At 40.4% G+C, this 22,120-nt stretch overlaps 1 protein-coding gene and 1 long non-coding RNA gene across 2 annotated transcripts in view; both read right to left on the bottom strand.

Moving 5' to 3' along the window:
• Window positions 1-4,187: 4,187 nt before the first annotated feature.
• LOC133540972 (uncharacterized) lies at window positions 4,188-10,114 on the bottom strand. Its single transcript, XR_009803770.1, has 3 exons — window positions 9,751-10,114; window positions 4,902-5,122; window positions 4,188-4,789 (listed from the first exon to the last, which is right to left on the bottom strand). It is a non-coding gene; the product is annotated as an uncharacterized LOC133540972 (long non-coding RNA).
• Window positions 10,115-17,051: 6,937 nt separating this feature from the next.
• Window positions 17,052-22,120, bottom strand: part of LOC133540965 (cytosolic phospholipase A2-like) — a 42,437-nt gene continuing 37,368 nt past the window's right edge. Inside the window, exons 17-18 of the mRNA XM_061884049.1 lie at window positions 21,246-21,403; window positions 17,052-17,313 (exon numbers count right to left, since the gene is read on the bottom strand). Coding sequence (XP_061740033.1) covers window positions 17,155-17,313; window positions 21,246-21,403 — 317 coding nt within the window. The 3' untranslated portion in view covers window positions 17,052-17,154. The remainder of the gene's footprint in view (window positions 17,314-21,245; window positions 21,404-22,120) is intronic.

The raw sequence follows: 22,120 nt of genomic DNA, 5'->3' as shown, positions 1-22,120 counted from the left end.
CGGTGCGGCGTCTTCAGTAATGCGGACGTTGTACCGATCTGTTGTGGTGAAGAAGGAGCTGAGCCGGAAGGCAAAGCTCTCAATTTACCGGTTAATCTACGTTCCCATTCTCACCTATGGTCATGAGCTTTGGGTCATGACCGAAAGGATAAGATCACGGGTACAAGCGGCCGAAATGAGTTTCCTCCGCCGTGTGGCGTGGCTCTCCCTTAGAGATAGGGTGAGAAGCTCTGTCATCCGGGAGGAACTCAAAGTAAAGCCGCTGCTCCTCCACATCGAGAGGAGCCAGATGAGGTGGTTCGGGCATCTGGTCAGGATGCCACCCGAACGCCTCCCGAGGGAGGTGTTTAGGGCACGTCCAACTGGTAGGAGGCCACGGGGAAGACCCAGGACACGTTGGGAAGACTATGTCTCCCGGCTGGCCTGGGAACGCCTCGGGATCCCCCGGGAAGAGCTAGACGAAGTGGCTGGGGAGAGGGAAGTCTGGGCTTCCCTGCTTAGGCTGCTGCCCCCGCGACCCGACCTCGGATAAGCGGAAGAAGATAGATGGATGGATGGATGGATATATAGTATTGCAGGCCACAACTTTTATATATGGGATGGTGCATTTTGAAAAGTGCTTAATCCATGCGACTAAAACATTTGTTTTGATCCATCATGTTATTCCAAACACTTTAGCCACATCAATATCATCCATGAATGACATGATAATGTTGAGATCAAGCAATTAACTCTTATATAATTATAAAATATTATTATTATTATAATTAAACAATAGTAATATATCTTTTTTTCTGCCTAATCTAGCGTTATCAATCACAGTGGTTACAACTTAATTGCAGTTTTCTGATCAACTATTCCTCCAAAGCGGCTTGCTCTGTTAGATTTGTATTTGAGTCTAAATGCATAATGTTTCCTCACAGAAAGAAGTGTTTATCATTGCAGCTGCTCCTGTGACAACATGTCTGCTAAAGTCTAAACAGTTGCTCTCTACCAGGTGTGGTCAAACATTTTAGGACCACAAACCCTTTACAGGAGAGAAAATATTCCAAGGACTCCTTATGTAAGAATAACAAATAATTATTCATAATTCACTTGTTTCAACCTAAATATTCAAAACCTAATTTAAATTTTTGAGTAACAAATCTTGAAGCTTCAAAAAATATACAGTAACAAGTTCAAAGCATCGCTCTACTTCATGATAACTGACACTTTTTAACATGACTGGTAGAAAAGCAAACGTTGTTATTAATTACTCAACTTTCGGGATCATGTTACACATGTTTTATTAAAACATATTCAATAGCCTATAAATGTTTGTCCCTTGTGCTATTTTGCACAGAAAAGTAATGCTTAGAGTCAGAGTTTTAATTCTTTCCTGCATGAAGTCAGGATAAATTGTTGCCATTAGCCAAATTTGATCTGAATTTCATTCCCCTTCATCAATTACTTTTTTTCACAAATTATAATAATTATAAAAACAAATTAAACTTCAACCAAATTTGATGCATTGATGGGGATATGTTTAGTAATATTTTTTGGGAAGAAAATAACAACTTTACCATAATTAAAACACAACATTTTAAATCCTCCAAGTCTACTTCGAACGGGATTCGACATCAGACTTTTAAGACCAGCACTAAAAGTTTTTAGAAATAGGTTTGCAATAAAATTTCATTTAAAGCGCCTTGTTTTTTGTTTTGTATTTGTTTATTTAAACGACAATGTGCAGTCACATGAAAAAATATGGTTTAAGGCCTATGCTAACTTCAATCCGTAGTCCTTTTACGACACATTTAGTCCCAATCCCAATAAACCCCTTCACTCACTACCACTAGCCCTCAAAATGAAGTAAAAAGGGTAACGCTTTATAATCTTCCCTAGGAATTGGGACACCCCTTGCTACATCACTGCATATAAGCGACGACATGTAGTCACAACTGTTACGTAAGCTTTAAAGTTTAAGTATTTTTGTATTATTTTTTGGCATTTTAGCCTAATGTTAGCCAGCGTAGGAACTTTGAATACTCCGTTTTGGACAATTCCATGCTCCCAACCTTGTGGGAACAGTTTGGAGCGGGCCCCTTCCTCTTCCAACATGACTGTGCATCAGTGCACAAAGCAAGATCCATAAAGACATGGATGACAGAGTCTGGTGTGGATGAACTTGACTGGCCTGCACAGAGTCCTGACCTGAACCCGATTAGAACACCTTTGAGATGAATTAGAACGGCGACTGAGAGCCAGGTGTTCTCAACCAACGTCAGTGTGTGACCTCACAAATGCGCTTTTGGAAGAATGGTCAAAAATTCCTATAAACACACTCCGCAACCTTGTGGGCAGCCTTCCAGAAGCTGTAATAGCTGCGAAAGGTGGATCGACATCATATTGAACCCTAAGGGTTAGGAATGGGATGGCACTTCAAATTCATTTGTGAATCAAGGCAGGTGGCCAAATACTTTTGGAAATATAGTGTATGTACACATACAGTCATGGTCAAAAGTTTACATACTCTTGTAAAGAACATAATGTCATGGCTGTCTTGAGTTTCCAATAATTTTTACAACTCTTATTTTGTTGTGATAGAGTGATTAGAACACATACTTGTTGGTCACAAAAACATTCATAAAGTTTAGTTCTTTTATGAATTTATTATGGGTCTCCTGAAAATGTGAGCACATCTGCTGGGTCAAAAGTATACATACAGCAATGTTAATATTTGCTTACATGTCTCTTGGCAAGTTTCACTGCAGTAAGGCGCTTTTGGTAGCCATCCACAAGCTTCTGGTTTCAATTTTTGACCACTCCTCTTGACAAAATTGGTACATTTCAGCTAAATCTGTTGGTTTTCTGACATGGACTTGTTTCTTCAGCATTGTCCACACGTTGAAGTCAGGACTTTGGTAAGGCCATTCTAAAACCTTAATTCTAGCCTGATTTAGCCATTCCTTTACCACTTCTGATGTGTGTTTGGGGTCATTGTCCTGTCGGAACACCCAACTGCGCCCAAGACCCAACCTCCGGGCTGATGATTTTATGTTGTCCTGAAGAATTTGGAGGTAATTCTTCCTTTTCATTGTCCCATTTACTCTCTGTAAAGCACCAGTTCCATTGGCAACAAAACAGGCCCAGAGCATAACACTACCACCACCATGCTTGACGGTAGTTATTGTGTTCCTGGGGTTAAAGGCCTCATCTTTTCTCCTCCAAATATATTGCTGGGTATTGTGGTCAAACAGCTCAAGTTTTGTTTCATCTGACCACAGAACTTTCCTCTAGAAGGTCTTATCTTAGTCCATGTGATGTTGTCAGTAAGACCTTCTAGATGCCCTAAGGCAGATATACATTGTGATATTATGAGCTAAGTAACATAAGAACTCCATTACCCAGCATGCCACAGTAGTGAAGCGCATGCACAGTATCCGCGTTTAGCCAGGGATGTTTGAGGTTAGTGCGTCTGCCTCACAATACAAAGGTCTTGGGTTCGATCCCCAGGCTCATGATCTTTCTGTGTGGAGTTTGCATGTTCTCCCCGTGACTGCGTGGGTTCCCTCCGGGTACTCCGGCTTCCTCCCACCTCCAAAGACATGCACCTGGGGATAGGTTGATTGGCAACACTAAATTGGCCCTAGTGTGTGAATGTGAGTGTGAATGTTGTCAGTGTATCGGTGTTGGCCCTGTGATGAGGTGGCGACTTGATTGTAGCTGAGTTGGCCCCAGCACCCAGAAGTGAAAAAGCAGTAGAAAAATGGATGGGTGGATGGATAAATGGGTTTTTGATGAGCACCTTGTGGAGTAAACTGTAATAAGTCAGCCAAAATGCCTCGTCTCCATCTTTTATGATTAGACAAGACAACACATATTTGCACGGCCATTTTCAAGAATAGTAAGGGAAGCATCTGAAAATCTGGGAACTAAATCGTTACCAATAAATCTCTTCATCAATGGGTTTCTAAAGGTGTCTAATAACATGTCCTAAAAAGTTGAAATTCAACTCCTGGGGGAAACCTCATAAAAAACTGCACAAAGTCGGGGTAACAATAACCAATTTTTGAAAATTTGGAAATGCTTAATTTGGTCTTAAGTAACTTGTGAGGGGTCAAACTAGGGTTTTTTATGATCCTGAGTTCATTTATAGCATTTGTTTTTCACTACAACTATTCCTTAGTGGAAAAACTGCCACACACTTTTTTGCATTTACATAAAGTTGCATTTATTACAATTTGTTTCACATTAGTCAGAGCAAACAGTGATCCCCCTTGTGGAATGCTTTATGAGTCAATGTCTGCCTGTCAGTATTCATCATGAATGCCATCATCATGAATAGCATTCTTGCAGGTAATGCCTTGACAGACTCCACAAGCTGAGATGCACTTGACGCTATTCTTTTTGCAGCTGCATCGCCGGCTGCTGCAATTTCCATGGCAATTCCAGCTTGTGAACTGGAGTAGCTCTTCAGGAGCCATGGGGTCTAGAGTTGGAACTGGCTCATAACTATGAACACCTATTGTCCATCCATAGTCACTGGGGTCCAGAGACATGCTCTGTAGGAGGAGCCAGTCCTGAGTCTGTTGGTAGGCACGGAGTGAATGCTGTGCTGCTGCACCCTCTGTTGGAGGTTTGATCAGCCCAGCCGCTGCCTTATGTGAGAAGATGTTGTATCAAACTTCACCCAGAGTACTACCTGGTCCATGGTAGATGTAGTGGAAGATCGCAGTACCAGCCTGAATCACTGCATCCTTGGTAGCGTGTATGTCCAGGAAGATGTCCATATGTTCATCTATGTCCCCTGCACAAAACCGACAAAAAAGAAAGCACTTAAAGTTTTGTTTCATATCTTTCAATATACAAATATTTCATTATGATATAATTATTATTAGTAGTAGTATTAGTATCATTACCCGTCAAACAGAGTGGGTTTCCCATGGCCAGCGATACCAGAGACTGTATCACACCCAGTGAAGACGTGACAAAAGACCAGGTAGCGTCTCTGTTTTTCAGAGAGAGCTTCTCGAATCCTGACATCATAAGAGCCCTTCAATGTCGTGAAGAAGAGTGGGTGTTTGGTGCTTGAGCTATGGTGCGCCAACATTACCAGCACGTCTGCATCTTCTGCCTGGACCTGAAAATAGAATAATATATGCAATGCATGTTCAACTATGTGAAAATACATAAATAATGTCAACACTCTTACTTTTAAAGTAGTCATAGCTAATGAAAGTAGTACAGTATATGTACACACAAATGTTACTGACTTCAACAGAGCCATCTTTAGCAGCAACCAATGCTTCTCCCACAATGAAAGTGTCAGCATCATTGTCACTCTGCACCATAGTGATGCTAAGCTTCCGGAATGTTGAAGAGAGGAGGTGAAATGAGCTCACTCTTATTATGGCTGTTGTTCAAGAACTTTGCTCTTGGTGTCCTGTGTATCAGATCCCCTCGAATCTGGAGATCACAGCATGCCTTCTTTGTTAGTCGGATGTGGTCATGATCTTTTGGCGATCTGTTATAGCCATCAAAGACCACAATGATCTTTTGACAGTTACGGCCAAGATGCTGCAGGTAGGTTAGGTAACTGTTGGCAATCTCCTGCCAAGTTTCGAACGGGTTGTTTTCCTCGAACCACTGGAGGATATATAGAAGGATATCTAAAGAGGAACTACATCTTGTCAGACAATGTCAGCCAATCCTGGAAGCTCGAATGGGATTTACAGATTTTGAGTTCAGATATTGTATTTCTTTATTTTTTCACGTTTAATATCCATCCATCCATTTCCTACCGCTTATTCCCTTCGGGGTTGCGGGGGGCGCTGGAGCCTATCTCAGCTACAATCGGGCGAAGGCCTTTACACCCTGGACAAGTCACTCCTCATCACAGGGCCAACACAGATAGACAGACAACATTCACACTCACGTTCACACATTAGGGCCAATTTAGTGTTGCCAATCAACCTATCCCCAGGTGCTTGTCTTTGGAGGTGGGAGGAAGCTGGAGTACCCGGAGGGAACCCATGCAGTCACGGGGAGAACATGCAAACTCCACACAGAAAGATCCCGAGCCCGGGATTGAACCCAGGACTACGCAGGACCTTCATATTGTGAGGCAGACACACTGACCGCTCTTCCACCGTGCTGACCCCCGCCTCCTTCAGGACAAGCTCTACAAAATGCAAGTGGAGCCCTGCCTGGTTGCCTGGATTTCGATCTACCTCACCGACAGGCCACAGTACGTCAGACTGAAGGACATCACGTCTGACACTGTGATCAGCAGCACCGGAGCACCGCAGGGAACGGTGCTGGCCCCTCTTCTCTTCACCCTGTACACCGCTGACTTCTGCTACAACTCAGAGCTGTGTCACATCCAGAAGTACGCGGATGACACAGCCATCGTCGGGTGCATCAGGGACGGCAGAGAGAAGGAGTTTCGGAACCTGGTGAGGGACTTTGTTGTCTGGTGCCACACGAACGTCTTGCAGCTCAATCCGTCAAAGACCAAGGAGCTGGTTAGTGACTTTGGGAGGTCGAGTCCACGGTCACAACCTATTGTGATCGAGGGAGTTGAGGTACAGACCGTGGACACATTCAAGTACCTCGGGGTTTGGGTGGACAATAAGCTGGACTGGACTGTTAACACGGACCACCAGTACAAGAAAGGACAGAGCAGGCTGTACTTCCTCAGGAGACTGCACTCCTTCAACATCTGCAAAAAACTCCTGTGGATGTACTACCAGTCTGTGGTTGCCAGTGTTTTGTTCTACATGGTAGTGTGCTGGGGGGGGCAGTACATCTAAGAAGGACAGCTCCAGACTTGAGAAACTGATCAGGCGGGCCGGTTCTACAATCGGAATGAAACTGGACTCACTGGTGACGGTGGCAGAGAAGAGGACTGTTGACAAACTAGTGAGCATCCTGGACAATGCCAGTCACCCTCTGCATAGCGTTATCAGTTGCCAGAGGAGCCTGTTCAGTGCTAGACTCTTTCATCCCAAGTGCAGGACTAATAGACTCAAGAACTCCTTTGTCCCACACGCCATTAGACTGTACAACTCCTCTCTGGGACGGGGGGTACTAGGATGACAGGGGATGCAAAACATTAACAGTGCAATACGTTTTCATAACATGGTCACTACAGCCTACTTTGTCTTGTTATAGTCTTATTTTACTGTTATATTGTTATTCTCATTGTTTTTATTCTTTTTGTAATATTTCTCTATTTTGTTTCCTTTTAAACCCCCATTATTTACTTTTTTTTCTTTAAATTGATCTCAACTCTGTACATTGCTGCTGGAATTTTAATTTTCCTGAAGGAACTCTCCTGAAGGAATCAATAAAGTACTATCTATCTATCTATCTATCTATCTATCTATCTATCTATCTATCTATCTATCTATCTATCTATCTATCTATCTATCTATCTATCTATCTATCTATCTATCTATCTATCTATCTATCTATCTATCTATCTATCTAAATAAGACTAATAGTGAAAGGGAAAGTCCATCCCCTCCGCCTTAGCGTTCTGTAACTGTGGCCCCCAAAGTCATGTAGTGGAGAATCCCTGATGTGGTGGTTATGCATTTTTGTAACAATATGAAATAACTCTCTTCATATTTTGCAAAGAATCCCCGCCATATATGTTCTGCGTAATGTCTGATATGACTTCCTCCCGGGAGGAAATGAGCTGGGAATTGCTGGGAAATTTCCACGTTGGTTGTCCAATGTGTGTGTGTGTGTGTGTGTGTGTGTGTGTGTGTGCATGTGCTGATTCATGGTCTTCCTCTCAGGGTGGAAATATTTATTTGACTGGTCAGGGTTGCGTGGTCATTGGTGATTCCTGAAATCTTTACGTCAGTGATTTGAGGATTTTCCTCTTTTGGTGAGTGAGTGAAAGTGAAGTTTGTCATGGCAGGAAGTGAGGGGGGGAAAAAAGATTTCCATGTTGACTTGCGGCCTAGTGAACTTTGGAAGACTTTCAGCGATGGCTCGAGACGATTTAGAAAAAAAAAATAAAACCCTGCTAGGATACGAATCCCACAGTAAATAGGTATAGTAATCTATAATCCTTCGATTTACTCGACCTCTTGTGATGTTGCTATGACAACCAATGCTTTTTTTAGGGTGGAATTTTTAATTTCCTTATCTGCTCCGTCTAGACGGTTGCCCCAGGGAGAGAAAAGTTAATAATGCACGGCTTCAACTGCAGTAGTCAAATATCGTTCAATACATGGAGTCTGCTGTATTGACAGACCCCCCCCCCCCCCCCCCCCACACACACACACACACACACACACAAGCACAGTGTTGCGTGCATGGGTCATGAGCGTCCTCATTGAGGAGTGCCTCAGCCCATCAGTGCTATGTGTGTGACTCAACAACACATCAAAAGGTGAGGATAGAGATGCAGGCACATACATGACCCTCACGTGAACGCGCCCCGGAGGAATACAGTAAGATCATTTCCTCCCGCGCACGCCGCCATAGACACCCACTTGGAAGCTGGTAGCAGCTCTGGGGCAAATGTGCTCTTCGTGACAGAAAAAAGTGAGGAAGATCACTGCGGAGCATCTTAAGCACTTAATTATTACTGCGGCGTGATGAGAATACCGCCTCATTAAATGAAGGAATGTACCGGAATGACTTGGCCGGGAGACACTCAAGGTGGTTTCCTCTATTTTTGGACCGTACCGTCCTTGTGGTTTGCTGTTTTGTCACATTAAGTTAAAGTTAAAGGTGCTTTGTTTTTTTTACACAAAAGTGCCAACAAATTCAATATATAGTGACCAAAATATGAATGTAAATAGTAAAATAACCTGTCATTATTCACCTAAATCAGATTATAAATCTGTCAGGTTGTCCTTTACTTAAAATACAAAGTGGCGATTAGCTGACAGAGATAAAATAATAATCTGTGAATCATAATAATACATAATTATTATCATGATTTTTTATTATTAGTGCATCTCCTGGGAAATAAGCCACCAGGTGTGTTTAAAAACAAGTGACGCTTCTGGTTCAAACTTTGATCAAGGGTCTTTGAACACACCACAGTTTTGGACAATGGGTTGCTAAAGTGACGCTAACACATAATTTTCTTCTATGCTGATTTATTATATTTTGACCTTTCTTCTTTCACCTTAACCTGGTTCCAAAATATAGGTGCTGTGTGTGCGAATGCTTAAAGGTGAGCTTTGATGACGTTATGAACCCTGTTTTGAGTAAAGTGCTCCATTTGCTATCCAAACATTTTTAATTGGGAGTTTTTAGAAATTCTTAAAGGCCTACTGAAATTAGATTTTCTTATTTAAACGGGGATAGCAGGTCCATTCTATGTGTCATACTTGATCATTTTGCAATATTGCCATATTTTTGCAGAAAGGAATTAGTAGAGAATATCGACGATAAAGTTTGCAACTTTTGGTTTCTGATAAAAAAGCCTTGCCTGTACCGGAAGTAGCAGACAATGTGTGTGTGACGTCATTGGTTGTAGGGCTCCTCACATTATTTACAATCATAGCCACCAGCAGCAAGAGCGATTCGGACCGAGAAAGCGACAATTTCCCCATTAATTTGAGCGAGGATGAAAGATTCGTGGATGAGGCAACTTAGAGTGAAGCACTAGAAAAAAAAAAAGGCGACGGCAGTGGGAGCGATTCAGATGTTATTAGACACAATTACTAGGATAATTCTGGAAAATCCCTTATCTGCTTATTGTGTTGATAGTGTTTTAGTGAGATAATAAAGTCATACCTGAAAGTCGGAGGGGTGTGGTGACCGCCAATGTCTCTGATGGAAGCTATGGAGGAGCCAAGAAAGTCGCAGCTGCTGCAGGAAGAACGACACAAGCTCCGCTCATGTCTCCGGTAAGAGCCGACTTATTACCACAATTTTCTCACCGAAACCTGCCGGTCGACATGTGGTAATGAAACATGTTCGCTTGACCGCTCTGTTCCATATTAAAGCTTCACAACAAACAAAGAAACACCGGCTGTGTTTTGGTTGCTAAAGGCAGCTGCAATCCACCGCTTTCCACCAACAGCATTCTTCTTTATGGTCTCCATTATTATTTTAACTAATTACAAAAGATTCAGCAACACAGATGTCCAAAATACTGAGTAATTATGCCATTAAAGCAGACGACTTTTAGTCGTGAGTGGTGCTGGGATAAAATGTCTGCTCCAACAAATAACGTCACAAGCACGCGTCAACAGGAAACTTCGCAGGAAATTTAAAACTGCAATTTAGTAAACTTAAAAGGCCGTATTGGCATGTGTTGCAATGTTAATATTTCATCATTGATATATAAACTCTCAGACTGCGTGGTCGGTAGTAGTGGGTTTCAGTAGGCCTTTAATATGATTCACTTTCACGGGTGTATCAATCTTATAATAACATTTATTTTGTCTGTTTTTATAACTTAATTATTTTTAAAACTTTGAAAAAGTCCAGTGAATCCCCCCCGTGCTTGGCTCCATGCCCCCTGTTTGTTTTGTGTTATTGTATTTTTTTTGTATTTTATTGAACCGACTGTTACAGTAAAATGCTGCAAGCTGTTATAGTTCCTTGTTGACCCTTGGTCTGTTCTAAAAATAAAATTAGAAGACAAAAAAACCCAGTAGGGCTTTGAAATGGTGGGGAAAAAAATTAGGTGAATCATTTTAAAAATGATGGTAATTGTTGTTAATTACTTGCTTCCACAACTCAAAATAACTTTTAAAAAGTCACAAATGCAGTTTTACTGTAAGATTGTCACACACAAACACTTTTTAAAATGTTTTACTTGAATGTACGTCATTTATTCGCCCAAACCTTGGTATAAGTTTAGTGCGGAATGCAAATTTTGAACAATTCTGCAATAATATTGTAGAAAGCAATGTAACAAACACCCCTAACATTACTTTCTTGAACCAGTTGCTTAGCCAAACAAGCTTATCAACATTTTCTGATTTGGTGTTTATCAACGAGAAATCGTAACTGTAATCTTACGTCAAAAAGTTGATTGAGTACCATGAATTTTTACCATGAATTGATTAACGTGGACCCCGATTTAAACAAGTTGAAAAACTTTTTCGGGTGTTACCATTTAGTGGGCAATTGTACGGAATATGAACTGAACTGTGCAATCTACTAATAAAAGTATCAATCAATCAATCAAAAAGTATAAAGTTGTTCTATTCTGAGGTGGGAGAATATTGTTTTTAGAAGCATTGAATTTAAATATTAAGCCTCTTTTTTTGAAGTCATAAAATGAGGTTGGGAAAAAGTTATATTACAAGAATAAAGTCAAAATATTGAAAAACAAAAAAAAATCACAAGATTGAATTTAAAAAAAATTGCAAGATTGAAATTTGTAAATACCAAATAAAAAACCCCAGTCGAAATGGCTATATAGTACAGGCCACAAATTTGGACTCACCTCATTATTCAATGCGTTTTCTTTATGTTCATGACATTGTAGATTGTCACTGAAGGCATCAAAACTATGAATGAACACGTGGAGTTATGTACTTAACAAAAGTTTTTTTGAAATAACCAAAAACATGTTTTATATTTAAGTTTCTTCAAAATAGCCACACTTTGCTCTGATTACTTTTTTGCACACTCTTGGCATTCTCTCGATGAGCTTCAAGCATATTTGTGAAGTGAAAATCTTTTCAGGTGACTACCTCTGGAAGCTCATGGAGAGAATGCCAAGTGTGCAAAGCACCGATCAGAGCAAAGGGTGGCTATTTTGAAGAAACTAGAATATAAATCATGTTTTCTGTTATTTCACTTTTTTTGTTAAGCACATAACTCTGCATGTGTTCATTCATAGTTTTGATGCCTTCAGTGAAAATCTACAATGTAAATAGTCATGAAAATAAAGAAAAGGCATTGAATGAGACGTTTGGCTTGTACTTTCCATCATGTGGGATTTTTATATGACATAAATCATTTCTGTTGTGTACATTAATCCACTGTTGCACTCAAAATGATTAACCACCCTTTGTAAATTGTATTATTTTCAAAAAGTAAAAACTTCAATAGTCTTCCATTTGACAAAAATAAATGTTCAATGTGTCAGGTTCTTGTTTGATTCGGAAGGGTTGAGGAAACTAGATGTATGTTCTATAATCCATGAGAATACACTCATCTTTACAACATGTAACATGTTTATTCATCAGCACAACATGTAACATGTTTATTCATCAGCGTGCATACATAAATATTCAGCGAGTGTCAACTCACCAGCCTGCGTAGTTGCTTCGCTGTAAATAACTCTTATTTTCTTTTATTATTAGATGTATCACATTTGAACAATCGTGTATTTCCCCAACAATGACGTCAAAGCACAGATAAAAGACCTGCTGTGTTATTTTAGTAAGCTCTCAAGGGGTCACTGCCAAAGTATTTCAAAGGCAAACATTACAGACAAGAGTTTTTACTTGAACACATTTGTCTCTAACCCAGGGGCTTTTCAACTGGCAGCCCGGGAATGACACCATTCCGGGGCCCCCAAGTTCAGTTCAAAACTTTGCAGCACATTCCTAAAAAACAGGAGAATGCTCCTGGTGTATAGAAGAAGTCAGTCCATTTTAAACACATCAGCAGATTCTTGCAATCATAGAACAAACTTCCATCCATCCATCCAATTTCTACCGCTTGTACCTTTTGGGATCGCGGAGGGTGCTGGAGGCTATCTCAGCTGCATTCTGTGATTTGCATAACTCAAGCGTTCTTTAAGACACTCCTTTAAGTCTTTTCCTTCTTTTCATGATGTGAGTTATGTAATTAAAGTGTTCCTGTAGCTTGTTTACTTCAGATGCAGTCAGTAGTCATTTGTTCAACTTCTTTATTTATACTAGTGGTGTTCCTCAAGGTTCCATTTTAGGTCCTCTCTTTTATTTTTGCCATTTGTGTTATTCAACTGATGGCCTGGAGGTTTTAGTGGCCCTAAATAAGACCTTTTTTATGGCCACATTTAGGACTTTAATATTACTTGCTGATTGCAGCTGAGTTGAACGTAAAACATTTTGAAACTTGCTAGCAAACATAGAACACTGGGGTTCATACTTGTGATTTACATACCTGAGGCGTTCCTCAAGGCACCCCTTTAACTTTAACTTTAAGGCCTCTCCTTTCAGGCATCTGCACATTTTTGTTTCGTAACGCGATTTATGTAACAAAAGTGTTGCTGTAGCTTGTTTATTTCATAAGCAATCAGTATTTTTTTTTGTTCAACATCTGTACTTATACTTGCGGTGGTCCTCATATTCCATTTCAGGCTCTCTGTTTCATTATTAGGGCTACACAACTTTAGTTAGAAAAACTTGAGAGACTCTCATTTTGCAGCAGATTTATAAAAACACAAGAGTGCTGTAATAAAGATGATCTTTGACTAGCTTTTTTGCAGAAGATATTTAAAAAGAGCAGAGCGCTCCTGTAACTCTGACAACAAAAATAAACCAAAATCAAATGTCTACTGTGAAGGACGCCGGTTCTCCAGACTATACAAAATAAGAACAATAGTGAAGGGAGACGTCAGAACCCGCGGTCCTTAACTTTCTTGAAATGTGCCCCCCCCCCCAAAAAATAGGTTGTATGTCCCTGTCCGGCAGTAAGTCGAACACATTTCCTGTGAGGGTTGGACTCCGCCAAGGCTGTCCATTGTCACCGATTCTGTTCATAACTTTTATGGACAGAATTTCTAGGCGCAGTCAAGGCGTTGAGGGGTTCCGGTTTGGTAACCGCAGGATTAGGTCTCTGCTTTTTGCAGATGATGGGGTCCTGATGGCTTCATCTGACCGGGATCTTCAGCTCTCGCTGGATTGGTTCGCAGCCGAGTGTGAAGCGACCGGAATGAGAATCAGCACCTCCAAGTCCGAGTCCATGGTTCTCGCCCGGAAAAGGGTGGAATGCCATCTCCGGGTTGGGGAGGAGACCCTGCCCCAAGTGGAGGAGTTCAAGTACCTAGGAGTCTTGTTCACGAGTGGGGGAAGAGTGGATCGTGAGATCGACAGGCGGATCGGTGCGGTGTCTTCAGTAATGCGGACGTTGTACCGATCCGTTGTGGTGAAGAAGGAGCTGAGCCGGAAGGCAAAGCTCTCAATTTACCGATCTACGTTCCCATCCTCACCTATGGTCATGAGCTTTGGGTCATGACCGAAAGGATAAGATCACGGGTACAAGCGGCCGAAATGAGTTTCCTCCGCAGTGTGGCGGGGCTCTCCCTTAGAGATAGGGTGAGAAGCTCTGCCATCCGGGAGGAACTCAAAGTAAAGCCGCTGCTCCTTCACATCGAGAGGAGCCAGATGAGGTGGTTCGGGCATCTGGTCAGGATGCCACCCAAACGCCTCCCTAGGGAGGTGTTTAGGGCACGTCCAACCGGTAGGAGGCCACGGGGAAGACCCAGGACACGTTGGGAAGACTATGTCTCCCGGCTGGCCTGGGAACGACTCGGGATCCCCCGGGAAGAGCTAGACGAAGTGGCTGGGGAGAGGGAAGTCTGGGTTTCCCTGCTTAGGCTGTTGCCCCCGCGACCCGACCTCGGATAAGCGGAAGATGATGGATGGATGGATGGATGGATCCCTGTTCTAACCCTTTATGGGCTTTAAATTGATCAATTCTAATATTTTGATGGATTATTACCAGGGCTTTCATAAGAACTTGAAGAAGAATATGATTATACATTCTAGTACCTTCTAGTAAATACATTTTCTGTTGTTTACAGGTTTTGTCAGGACTTCTGATGAGGTTTTGAGACAATCTCCTACAACTCCAGGACATATATATATATATATATATATATATATATATATATGTATATGTGTGTGTGTATGTATATGTGTCTATATGTATATATATATGTATGTATGTATGTATATGTCTTAATTGGATTGTCCAGAGAATAGTGCTCGATACCGTAGTAGAGCGCAATATGTATGTGTGGGGAAAACTTACAAGACTACTTCATCTCTAAAGAACTGTTTCATGAGGGGTTCCCTCAATCTCCTGACGATTGAGGGAACCCCTCATAAAACAGTAAATACATTTTCTGTTATTTACGGGTTTTGTCAGGACTTCTGATGAGGTTTTGAGACAATCTCCTACAACTCCAGGACATACATACATATATATATATATATATATATATATATATATATATATATATATATATATATATAATATGCGTGTGTGTGTGTGTATATATATATATTTGTGTATATGTGTGTATATATATATATATATATATATATATATATATATATATATATATATGTATATGTGTGTATGTATGTATGTATATGTCTTAATTGAATTGTCCAGAGAATAGTGCTCGATACCGTAGTAGAGCGCAATATGTATGTGTGGGGAAAACTCACAAGACTACTTCATCTCTATAGAACTGTTTCATGAGGGGTTCCCTCAATCTCCTGACGATTGAGGGAACCCCTCATAAAACAGTTCTGTAGAGATGAAGTAGTCTTGTTTTCCCCACACGTACATATATACATGTGTATGTATGTATATGTGTATATATATATATATATATATGTAAATATATGTGTGTATGTATGTATATATATGTATTTGTGTGTGTATATACATATATATATATATATATATATATATATATATATATATATATATATATATATATACACAGTATATATATATATATATATATATATTCATGAAAAAATAAGTTTGCTTGAAATAAAAGCTTGTGATGAAAATTTGATTGCCCATGAAACTCTTGCCTCAGCATATCTTATAAAAACGATACAACTACGATCAAACTACAGGAAAGGTGTAAAAACAGACACTAGTCATCTGCGAAATAAAACAAAAAAAACATCACATTTTTGTCCAAGTGTCTTTGTAATGCAACACATTGTTGTGGTTTTCTGAATGTCTTCCTGACCAGAAACATGAGGAGAAGAGCGGTCGGAAGAGTTTGAGTGTAAAATTCCACTGCGGTGTGTGCAGCCTGCAGGTGAAGGTGTAAAGTGTCAGGTTCCAGGCCTGCAGTGCTGGAGGTGTAGGTGTAGTGTGTAAAATTCCACTGAGCGAGAGCCAGAGTTTTTTAATGCCCTCAATTCGTGTAATCTGAGGGGAAGACGAGGAAATGGCCTCGAACTGAAAAAGTAGCCTGAAACAACACGGCCGGGAGAATAAACACACCCTTTAATCCCCGTGTGAGAGAGCAAAAAGCGGTGCGGGCGTTTCTATGGTGTCAGGTGTTGTTTTTGCACAATGGCGGCTTAGATGTGAGGCACTCCCAACAGGGGAGCGCTCCTCGCTCCCTCCCTGTGGGTGATTAAACAACATTGAAATGTTTGAGGGGTAGCAATCACCGTGTTTACTAGGTACTACTGTAGTTACTAAGTGACTATCAAACACATGCATGAGGTCACTAAAGATGTTCAGGTGTGTCACTCAGGTGGGTCAATAATGGAAAAAAAATGTTTTCTGCAACTGAATGACGGCTAGCAATCGGCGCGGTTACTTGTTACTAATCTAACAAGTGCATGATGTCACTCAGGTGGGTAACAACAAAAATGCTTATCTGCAAACTAAGGTATGACGGGTTGAATACAGCTGAGTGAATAATGGGAATGGTCGCAAAAATCATTGAGTCAGGACACTGATTCAAGTGCTGCATAGATGGAGGATGAAAGAGCAAATATCTTTCTTTAAGGTTGTGAGTTCAAACCCTGCCCGAGTCATACCAAAGACTAAAATTGGGACCCATTACCTCCCTGCTTGGCACTCAGTATCAAGGGTTGGAATTGGCGGTTAAATCAGCAAAATGATTCCCGAGCGCGGCCACTATGATGCTCACTGCTCCCCTCACCTCCCAGGGGGTGGAACAAGGGGATGGGTCAAATGCAGAGGGTCATTTCACCACACTTGGTGTGTGTGTGAGTAACAGTGGTACTTTAACTTTTAACTTCAAGAGTACAAGAAAAGCAGTGTCAGTATATCTCTCAGCCAGAAGGAAACCCAACATCTTTAAAACAGTGTCAGCAAAAACACTTTCCCCCCATTTTGTGCAAAAGAATTGTCAGTTTCTGAGACTACAAAATCACTTTTTATCTAATGTGATGAAACAGACACATCTGATCATTTCCAAAAAGATAATGCCGAAAGTGTACATTCAAAAGCAGGCGACTACTGGTCATTGTTGTCATGGTGATTCCAGGGTTTAAGGTGAGGATTCCTTTTGAGAAACCTCTTCTTGGGGATATCGCTGAGGTAGAAGGGCAAAGTGAGGGAGGAAGGGTTCTCTTTCCGTAACACGATGCGATCTTTGATGGCCTCTTTAATCACCTGCAGGAATCAAGCACAGCAATTAGTGTCAACATATTGAAAAAAAAAAACATTTGCGTCTCCATAATGAGTCTGTGTAGCCTGCCTAGATCCACTGCCAGCTGGCATCCGTTTCATCTGACTTTTTGTGACATGTTAGACTTATACACTACACAACAGTTTTTGTCATGACAATCTGTAATAATAATATTAGGTTACGTCTAAATTATTTTCAAGATGCACTTAATAATACGACACAAAGATTGGACGGACTAATATAATGGGGAATGGGAAAAGGGTAAGAATATCTACATCAATCCTCGTCCTCTGCAGTGTATACTGAATGTGTATTGTTATTTTTACTAGGGGTGTAATGGTACACAAACATTTCGGTTCGGTAAGTACCTCGGTTCAGAGGTCACGGTTCGGTTCATTTTTGGTACAGGAAGAAAACAGCAAAATATAAATTTTTGGGTTATTTATTTACCAAATTTGCAAAATCTTCCACCAAAATGTTTTTTTCTTTGTGGAATATTTAATGTGAAGAAAACGGAAACTTGGATAGGTCAATAATTCATAATAACATTGATTTTGATTCAATATTATGTTTTGAGCAATGACAGTTTGAAAGAAAAAAAAAACAGCTTTGTTTTATTAGTCAACGTTGCAACTTTTTTTAAATTACATTTAGCCTTTGAGCTTTTTTATTTCACTTTTGTCTGTTTTTGTTTATTTGAATAGTATTTTTAGAATGTGCCGTGGGCCTTTAAAACATTAGCTGTGGGCCGCAAATGGCCTCCGGGGCACACTTTTGACACCCCTGCTATGGATAATAAAAAATAAAATCTGATAAATCTATGGGTAAAAAGCAGAGCCTGGCGACGCATGCGCGTTTATCATAACTCTCTCGCTTTTTCTGTCTCTGCCCCGCCCTCACGAATGCTGCTGCGCACACGATTTGTTTGGTTTTTAACTCCTTCTTAACCCCGAATGTACATTTAAAATACATGCAACCCTAACTTAAAATGCCGGACATTTGAGGCATTTAAGAAACTCCACCCGGACAGCTCCGTAAAAGAGGACATATCCGGTGTAAAGAGGAAGTATATCATATATGGTCAGTCTATCGTAGCCCGGTCGCTGCTAGCATGCTGTGTTTTTTTTAATTTTTTATTGATTGAAACTTTTATTAGTAGATTGCACAGTACAGTACATATTCCGTACAACAGACCACTAAATGGTAACACCCGAATACATTTTTCAACTTGTTTAAGTCAGGGTCCACGTAAATCAATTCATGGTGCCTCGGTGTGCATTGTTTACACAATGTGCGGTGCGCTACTTAAAATGTCCGTGTGGAACTCGTTCGGTACACCTCCGAATCCCACCAAAACCCTCGTACCGAAACGGTTCAATACAAATACACGTACCGTTACACCCATAATTTTTACCCAAATGTGTACCTTTGACAAAAAAATAGCTCTGTTATGCGAAACACAAATATCCACTGCAGAGGACACTCAGAAGGGTTTATTAGGACTATATATGTCAGAGGGTGGCCTAGAGAGGGGATTTCAGAGGTACGTAGAAATTATTTTTCAACTGTTTTGACACTACTGTAGATGGCCTTATATCTATAGTTGAGGTCTACTTAAACACAGTGGAACCTCGCTTTACCAACACATTATTATACAAACTTCTCAATGTTATAAACCATGGACCGATTAAAAATATGCTTTGTTGTACAAACCTTGTCTTAGTGTGTAATGTTTCATCCACCCATTGTGTGCCTGATGTTGTGCTCATTGCTACTTTGTGTGCTTCAAAGTGTTTTAGCATTTTTACCAACGTTTTCTCATTTTGTTAACTCAATTTGAGTCCAAAGTAAACAATGGACAAGCCACGTGTAGTTTGAAACATTCATGAAGTACCCACAAGATTGTTGCCACGGCCTCTTTCCCTGTTCCCCTCTCTTCTGCTGCATGCAAAGACACAAATTAAGTAGATTTTAAGTTCAAGGAGGTTTGTGATTTCAAACTGAGTGCACCACTGGGCTAGTGACAGTGTGTGCGCGTGTCAGCAGGGCGGCTGAAAAAGAACAATGCAGCTATTTATTGTTTTACTTTTGTTATTAAATAGAAAGTTGACCTATCAACCGCTTATTATGTCTATACAGTACGGTATAACGCTTAATGTTGTGTTCAAAGTGTACAAATCTTTACTTAAATATGGATTTTTGCCGAGTCTAGAACCCATTATTCATGTTGTTTACATTGTTCATTTTGGTGAAATTCGCTTCAATATACAAACTTTTCTAATTACCAACCTTGTTCAAAAACCAATTAAGTTTCAAATCGAGGTTCCACTGTACCTCACAGCACATGACATCAAGCTCTTCTCCAATTAGTGAATGGTGGGAGTAAGAATGTAAACAGGCAGAATGTCAAAGTAGGGACTATTAGTAGTTGTAGTGTAGTGTTTCAGAACATGCAGCAAAATACTACTTTGTTAATATTTGGAATAATTACCGTAGTTTCCGGACAATAGGCGGCTACTTTTTCCCAAGCTTTGAATCCTGCAGCTAATAAAACGGTGCAGCTAACTTATGGATTTTTTTTTACCAACGGCCATAATGTTTTGTATTCAACAAATATTTTTTTATTTTAACACCGACAGAGAAAATGAAAAAGTGTGATTTTGTTTGTGCTAGGGCGCCATCTTTTGGACGTGTTTGCTAAGTGTAGGTAAGTATTTGTCCATAGCGTTTTTGTTCAAAATGATTCATTATTAATCACTTTAAGCAAGGTTTGTAGGTTTTACAATATAACTAAAACGATTCATACTTACTAAACCGTCCTATGTTTGATGTCTGTAGGAGTGTTTTCATGCATATTGGTTTGTGCTATCGCAATATAATCAAGCTAGCGTCAAAAAAGTTAAAGTTAAAAGTTAAAGTCCCAATGATAGTCTATGTGGTGAAATTATCCTCTGGGAGATGAGGGGAGCAGTGAGCAGCAAGAGGTGGCCACGCACGGCATTAGCTTGTATGCTAACAAGTTTACAAGTGTCTGTGTAAGTATTATTATCTTACAATGGCATTCTGTTTGTATTGTTTAAGTTTCATATATTCACCAAAATGTCACCATGGAGTTATTTAGTCTATTTGGCTGATTGGAAAGCTAACTTTAGCAGCTAGGGTGTCCATTAAAATGACTTCTGTTTTGTTCGATCAGCCATTTTACTTCTGTGTGATAGACACCGTTTGGAAACAATTAATAGATGTAAATAAACATTTACAAACGCTTTTGTAGCGGTATATATCTGCGGCTTATTGTCCGGTGCACTAGCAGGCCAAGTGTTAATGTAAAAGCACCCTGTGTTAAATTGAGGACCAGCCTGGACACCGCTCATCATATCACCAGTCATTGTCATCTGACAATCTGTGATGCACACTCATACTTCTAAGTAGCACGTTCTGTAAAAAAGTATTCCTCTTTGAAAGGTTTCGAACATTGTGAAGACGATCTCTGCTATAATGGCTGTAAACTGTGAGACAAATGCTAAGTTGATCAAAACCACATCGTTTTTGGTTTTTTTACATATCAAAGCTGGAGCCTGGAAATAAAAACAAATGATAATTTATTCTACTTTAAATCAGGAAGCAAACAGGGTGGTCTTTGCATCACATTTGAGTCCTCTCACTCAGCACGGAAGTGACTCACTTACAGTTAGTGAAAGTCAGTCTTCTCATGATGACACACCTACACTTGATAAAACTTGTATTAGCCATATTAAATGTTTAGTGTTGCACCACAAACTAATATTTGTATGATGACAATGCAAATGTGCAAAGCATAACCAGATGCACCATGCCCGACAATAAGACCTCCATCACCAAGTTTAATCAGAGAGTACGTGCGTACCTTTTGGAAGCCAGCAAAGCCAAAACTTACCTCCAAGTTGTTGAGGGTGTTGAATTCCATGAGGTCATGGAGTCGAGTGAATGCCTCGTTGGAGTACTGGAAGTTGAAGGTGGAGAATGGAGACTCGGGGTCGTCAAAGATGTCGAAGTCTGCAAACTCTTTGTCCTTCTCTGTCTCTCTTGGAACACCTGTTGTCACATTCGTACCACAGTGCTATCAGTAAGAGAATGGAGTCCTTCTGCAGCCACAATGATAAACATCGGGTTAAATGATTACCTGTCTAAACACAGATTTGTTTTTGTGAGGATAGAACACGTGGATTGAATTGATTGCAATTGGACTATTGTCAGAATAATTGTATCTAAGTTATCACAAAACTGTGTTTTGCAATGAGTTCCCGGTGAGAAGACAAAAGCTGTCTGTGATCCTACCAAGCGGAAGGATTGTAAAATGCCACTGTGTAGGATGGAAAGCAACATGAAGGTGTTATGTTTCTTTGATGTATTTAGTAATCCACAGAAAGATTTTGTCTTGAACCGAAAACTACAAAGCGGACAGGAAGCAGCACCAGACTCCCCTCCAGGCGACCTTTTCTTTGAACTGTTTTACGACCTTTTCTTTGAGCTGTTTTGTAATCAAAGGGGATGGCTGTTTACGACCCCGTCCCTTAGAAACAGCTGTTGCCATGTAATCAGGGAAAGTCCTAATGAAAGAGGTGTAAAATCTTTCGTTAGCGTGTGGAACACTGTACAAGGGTACCAGTGTACGCGTTTCTCCTCATTGAGCGAAATTTAATTCTGCGTGTGTTTTAATTCCTTGCCTCTTGTCTTGTTTAATAGATGTCATCAGTGTTTGAACCTGTCAACTATTCAGGTTGTCTTAGAAGACCTTTGCCTCATGATCAA

The sequence above is a fragment of the Nerophis ophidion genome, linkage group LG22, assembly GCF_033978795.1.
Source record: "Nerophis ophidion isolate RoL-2023_Sa linkage group LG22, RoL_Noph_v1.0, whole genome shotgun sequence".
Taxonomy (NCBI): Eukaryota; Metazoa; Chordata; class Actinopteri; order Syngnathiformes; family Syngnathidae; genus Nerophis; species Nerophis ophidion.
This window is presented reverse-complemented; position numbering and strand designations above follow the sequence as displayed.